Raw genomic sequence first — 6123 nt, 5'->3', positions numbered from 1 at the left:
TGAGGAGCATGCCAAGGTTCCCCCCGCCCCCCATAAAGAGGTGAGGAGATGACTCTCTTGGTGTCCAGGAGGAGGGACTTTGACTAAAAATAGCTGTGGCGTGTGGATTAGCCAGAGTGGTACCCAGGACTGGGGAAGGGAGGGGGACGCTGTGGAGCTGTAGCCAGACTGGTTGCCATAGAAACGAGAGAGGAGCAGGGGAACCTGGGAAGTGGGGATGACACAGATACCAAGTCCTAGTCTGAGCTGCCGTTACGTTCAGGAGAAACAGCAGTGTCTGCGGCTCCCACTCTCAGAGGGGACCTAGGGTATTGGGGGAGATGGTGTCAGGGACATGGACTCCAAACCCCAAGGGTCTCTGCTGCCGGCTCCTCTTCTCTCCAGGCTCTGTGAGTTGAGTTGTGGGACTTGGGGTTTTGGGCCCCTATTTCTGAGCCAAGAGGGGTTTGGGTGGAGCTGGTTCCTGAGGGAGTTTTCACCAGACATCTCTTCCCAAAACATAAGCCCCCTCCCCCCGTACTGGTCGGCACTCTCTAGAGGGAGGAGGAACACGCCAAGAAAGTGTGGTCCTGGGATCTTACAGAAAGGGGTCACAGCGTGCCCAAGAACTGTGGTCTGAAGAACTGGAGTTATTTGGAGGGAAGAGGCAGAAATGAAGACGTTGCTCTTCAGGTGGTGGCCATTGCATACCTTTCCTGTTCCACGAAGAAGAGACCCTTTCTCGAGATGGGAACAGCTAGGATGTAATCAGTAGTTTCCCTGGGCAGTCAGTGTTCTGGGGGTGATCAGACACTGGGAATCCTTCCCCATCCCTGAGCATAGATGGAGGTCAGATCACCTAAGACCCTAAGAAGAATGTCTAGAAACCCACCTGAAGTTAATACTAGGACGAAAGAGACCAGGGGGGGTCTCAAGGCACTGAAAACTTACAGATCAGTTGCAGAGGACACCCTGGGCTGCAGAGAGGGAAAAGCAAGCCTGCTGTTGGGGGAGGGGAAGATCTTAATCTGCCATTGCCAAAGTGTTCCCGGGGCCATGTCTCCTGACTTCCATGGAAAACAAGTGTGTGGGGTCCCCTTAGGATACAAAACCATCTTTTCATGGTTTCTCCTTCTACCTTTATTTAAGGTACACACACCCTCCAAAGGTCTGGCTGCAGAACACTTGGCTCCAAAATTTAAAAATTCAAATGTCGGGTTTGTGGTTACATAGCCATGCAGTTTCTCCCTAGGATCTGGTCAAACTTCCAAACCATCTGAAATCCTTATGTCATATTTCTGCCCCCACAGGGCCACCTGCTCTCCCCCCGCCCAGCCCTTCTGCCCCACCCTTCACCCCAAATGGGAGGAGATGGCAAATCCTAAGAAAAAGAAAGGAAGGTTAATGAGTCCTAAATTCTTGTTCTACAGGCTTCTGTTCATATGGTCCATATCTCTTAGGGGACCGTGAGAGCCTAGGGAAAGACCCTGAACAGCCATCTCTCCGGGAAGATTATAACTCAGAGCGATTCTCAGGGGGAAGAATTTGAAGCAAAACCAGGTGGGTTTTGCTTGGAATCTGGGCTTTGTGTGGAATGTGGGCTTCAGGACATATGGCAGGAGTGGGTGGGGTTGCTGGTAGGGTAGTAAATGCAAAGCAGGAAACTGGGAGGGGGGCCGATGTGGGCGTTTGGTGTTTCCATTGGTCTAATTTCTTACCTCTTAGGAAGAATAGGAATCTGAGAGATACTAGACTAGCGCTAACTCTGCATGGCCTGGAGCATCCTTCATCCTTGCCGTGGGCAGTTGACCTCATGGGGCCTCCAGTCTCCTATCGCCAACCCTTTTTCAGCATGTCTCCTTTGGGAAGGAGCCCCGGGGGGAAATTGGCTGGTATCAGAGCATCAGTGAGTGTGGTGAAGCACTTAGACTTGCCAGTGGGAATTTCCCAATGCTGGGGACATCCAACCTTTGCACACTGGAGGTTTTCTGTGCACAGTCTGCATTTCTTTCCCCTTGGTAAGTCTGGGGTGGAGAAAAGATGTGGCAGGAGATAGAGACCAGGGAGAAAACTGAGGGCACGGTCTTGGGATGACTTCAAAACAGCCTTCCGGTGGGTCTTCCGGTAGGATGCTGAAAAGTTCTGGGGGAAGGGATAATAGCTAAGGAAAGGGTTGTGGAAGTCCTTGTGGCAGGGAGGGCTTTGCATAGAGAAGGAACTGCCAAGAAGGCCACCCTCTTCAGAACCCCCAAATGTCTGACCCGGGGTGCCCGTGAGGTGCTGCATACACCGGCTTGAGGTAGTGACGCTGAGATCTGTGACATCGAGATCTCTAATGCATCCTTCTTATTAATCTGTTGACACCCAGTTTGTGCTCTTTACCCTGTGTAATCCGTACAATTTTTTCTTAGCCTTTGTTTTTATTGTATGTGTACGGATGTTTTGCCCTCTCATGTACGTCTGTGCATTACCCTCGGAGGCCAGAAGAGGGAGAGAGACTGGAGTTACAGTAGGTTTCTGTTGTGAGACGACTTGTGGGTGCTGGGAATCGAAATCAGATCCTCTGGAAGAGCAACCAGTGGGCCATTGGAGCCATCTCTCCAGCCCCCTGCCCCCCACCCAACTTTCTGAGTTTTGTGGGAATATTAGGGTTGTCCTGCCCAATCCACCCTTGGGGGTGGGGGAGGGGGAGGACTGAGGCTAAGAGACAGGAAGGGAGATTCGCTCACAGCATTAGCCCTGAGTTCGGGGCGGATCCATCAGCTCGGCACACCTTTATTAAGACCCCGCAGGATCCCCGCTGCGGCCGCCATGGCGCAGGAGAACGCCGCTTTCTCTCCCGGGTCGGAGGAGCCGCCGCGCCGCCGCGGTCGCCAGCGTTACGTGGAGAAGGATGGTCGCTGCAACGTGCAGCAGGGCAACGTCCGCGAGACCTACCGCTACCTGACCGACCTGTTCACCACGCTGGTGGACCTGCAGTGGCGCCTCAGCCTGCTCTTCTTCGTGCTCGCCTACGCGCTCACCTGGCTCTTCTTCGGCGCCATCTGGTGGCTCATCGCCTACGGCCGCGGCGACCTGGAGCACCTGGAGGACACCGCGTGGACCCCGTGCGTCAACAACCTCAACGGCTTCGTGGCCGCCTTCCTCTTCTCCATCGAGACGGAAACCACCATCGGCTATGGACACCGCGTCATCACCGACCAGTGCCCCGAGGGCATCGTGCTGCTGCTGCTGCAGGCCATCCTGGGCTCCATGGTGAACGCTTTCATGGTGGGCTGCATGTTCGTCAAGATCTCGCAGCCCAACAAGCGCGCCGCCACTCTCGTCTTCTCCTCGCACGCCGTGGTGTCTCTGCGCGACGGGCGCCTCTGCCTCATGTTTCGCGTGGGCGACCTGCGATCCTCGCACATCGTCGAGGCCTCCATCCGCGCCAAGCTCATCCGCTCGCGCCAGACGCTCGAGGGCGAGTTCATCCCTCTGCACCAGACCGACCTCAGCGTGGGCTTCGACACGGGGGACGACCGCCTCTTCCTCGTCTCACCTCTCGTCATCAGCCACGAGATCGATGCCGCCAGCCCCTTCTGGGAGGCATCGCGCCGCGCCCTCGAGAGGGACGACTTCGAGATCGTAGTCATTCTTGAGGGCATGGTGGAGGCCACGGGTGCGGGCAGGCTGGAGGATGGGACCAGGGATACAGGGCAAGGGCAAGAAAAGCAGCCAGGGGAGGTACAGGAAGATGGACAGTGAGTGGAGTGTAGGGTGACAGGCGGGGGAGGGGGGAGGTGGCGGGGGAAAGACTGGAGATGACAGGGACGGACAGGGTGACTTTGCAGAGTCAAGAAAAGCTTGGAAATGGCACTAGCTTGAGGCCCTGACCTGACAGGTATGTCACTTTGAACTGCACTTTACATCTCTGAGTTCATTTAAGCCCAGCAAAGCTCCCCTGGAGGTTACTTTTGACTGTGCTCACTTTTCAGAGAATGAGTAGCCCCAAAGAAAGGGCCCATAAATAGCCCGCTGTCACAAGCCAATAAATAGCACAGCCTGGGTTGAACACAGGACATCTATCTTCAGAGTTTCCTGGTACGGTGTTGGGATGAAGGTTAAGTGCGGAGTTCTTGAAGCTCATAGGTCCATAGCCCTGGAATTTAATTGGCCTAGGTTATTCCCAAGGAGGCAGACTTAGGGGTAGGGAAGGGATAACTGGTCTCACTTCTGTCTCCCCGACCCCGTCTGTCACTCTTAACTTCCCCCGGTGTTGCCATTTCTAGCCCCTTTCCAGAAGGAATGGTGACGTCAGTGCCTTCACTCAGGCCTACACTGTCAAGAGCCTGGGAGCAGCTAGGAAAAAGACTAGGAGCCAAAAACAGGTCCTAGCCATCGGGGAGCATAAGGAAAATGCAGATGAACCAAGAGGCCACTAGGAGGAGCTGCAGAGCTGCTTACGGACAGACTTGCTCCCTGCTGCTAGCCTTTGAAACCCGGTTCTAGGTCCTAGGCAAAAACAGCTTCTGCTCCGAGGCCACCTCAGGCCTTCCCACTTCCCACTCTTCCATCACTCCGTCTAGGCTGGTCCTAACCCGTCCCCTTCTTGTACTGTTCCCTCTGTCTCTGTAGCTGTCCCTCTCTCTGGCACAATCTCAGGCAGGTTTCTAACAGGGACTTTTTCATCTGCTTTCTCTTCCTCCTCTGCCTCTGCCTCCCACCCATCCCTACTCCCCCAGGCCTTATCTCTGCTTCTCGGGCCTTCTCCCTGCAGAGGTCCTGGTGGCCTCTCCTTCCCCACCGTCACTGAATACATCTTCTTTCAGCTTTGCCAAAGAATACCAGTGTCCCCAAGATGTCTCAGGGCCAGACTTTCAATGTCAGAGCCCGTCTCTGGTTAGTGAATTTTTTTAACGCCTCTGTTTCTGAGATGGATTCTGGTTTGGGGAGATTCTGAGGTAGGAAGAAAATGATCTGCCCTGAGGGGAGGGTGCAAAAACCCAACAGAGAAGACAGGACACAGGCCCAGGGCAAGAACTGGGAAGGGCAGTGTAAAGGACATGGTGGGGGGGAGGAAGGGGGAGCTTGTTTGATTTTTCTAGAGATAAAGCTGGGAAGGATGGTAGTATTTTGGGATTCAAACTGCTTTTGAAAAGCAAGAATAATGAGCCAAAACCCAACATGATGACATTTAAGGGGAATAAATATAAAATTCTACATTTAGGCTTTAAAAAAATCACTTATGTAAGCACAGCATGGGAAGGCTCCGGTGGAGAAAGAACTGGAGGTTTTAGTTGGCCACGGGCTTGCTGTAGCAACGTGATGCAGCATCCAAAGGCAAACGTTTATGTAATGTAATCACGGGCCGCTTCACGAAAGCCTCTTGGTAAGAAGCAAGAGATAGTAAGCTTCTTTTGTGCACAGATAAGGCCACACCATTGGAAAATGGATTGCACTCCAGACGGATCCTTACCTGGGCCTCTGTGGCCATTCTGATTAGCAATGAAGAGCGTAAGCTTTGGGGGGAAATCAGATGAAGTAAGAAATGGCCATGAGTGTTCAATCAGGAAGAGAAGATGTAAAGGAACCCCAGGCTGTATTTACAGACACTCAAGGGGTGTCAGGTGGTAAGGGAATGAAACCAGGGGGCACAGGTCCTAGGAGACGGATTTTAGTTTGTGTAAGAGATAACCCAGAGCCAGAGAGATGGCTCAGCTTGCCACCATGCCTGATGACCTGAGTTGAATTACCAGGTCTCACATTGTGTAATCAACTGTCTCTCCCAGTTGTCCTCTTACCTCCACATACATACACAAATGCAATACACGTTTTAAAAGATCCCATCTGTTGGCACCATCACACGAAGGACCGGACTTTTAATAAGGTGGTGAGCTTTCAATCCTGGGATTGTAATCAGTTCAGCTAGTTGCCCATTGTCTGGGAATGCTTGGGGCTAGAAGGAGGCGGGCTCTGTGGGAAACGGGAAGGTTAGGTTTAAGGTTAAGAGTAGGGGGAAAAAACATAGGCTGGCAAATGGAGAAGAGAGCTGCCCAAAGAGAGGTGGGACTCTCGGAGAGAGAAGAGGGTTGTGGGATGACAGACAGGAGAAGGAATCCCTTGGCAGGGATCCCTTTGACTAAAGCTTCCTCTCCCCCCCCC

At 53.3% G+C, this 6123-nt stretch overlaps 1 protein-coding gene across 3 annotated transcripts in view; it reads left to right on the top strand.

Annotated features, from left to right (window-relative positions):
- Nucleotides 1-218: 218 nt before the first annotated feature.
- Nucleotides 219-6123, top strand: part of Kcnj9 (potassium inwardly rectifying channel subfamily J member 9) — an 8754-nt gene continuing 2849 nt past the window's right edge. Inside the window, exons 1-4 of one of the 3 annotated variants that reach the window (XM_031390044.1) lie at nucleotides 219-389; nucleotides 1410-1539; nucleotides 1705-1997; nucleotides 2763-3640. In XM_031390044.1, coding sequence (XP_031245904.1) covers nucleotides 2791-3640 — 850 coding nt within the window. In that variant the 5' untranslated portion in view covers nucleotides 219-389; nucleotides 1410-1539; nucleotides 1705-1997; nucleotides 2763-2790. The remainder of the gene's footprint in view (nucleotides 390-1409; nucleotides 1540-1704; nucleotides 1998-2762; nucleotides 3641-6123) is intronic. The other 2 variants (XM_031390052.1, XM_031390035.1) reach the window with 2 other exon arrangements.

This window comes from Mastomys coucha, unplaced genomic scaffold (assembly GCF_008632895.1).
Source record: "Mastomys coucha isolate ucsf_1 unplaced genomic scaffold, UCSF_Mcou_1 pScaffold1, whole genome shotgun sequence".
Taxonomy (NCBI): Eukaryota; Metazoa; Chordata; class Mammalia; order Rodentia; family Muridae; genus Mastomys; species Mastomys coucha.
The sequence above is the reverse complement of the archived record's forward strand: the minus strand, read 5'-3'. Positions and strand labels throughout refer to the sequence as shown.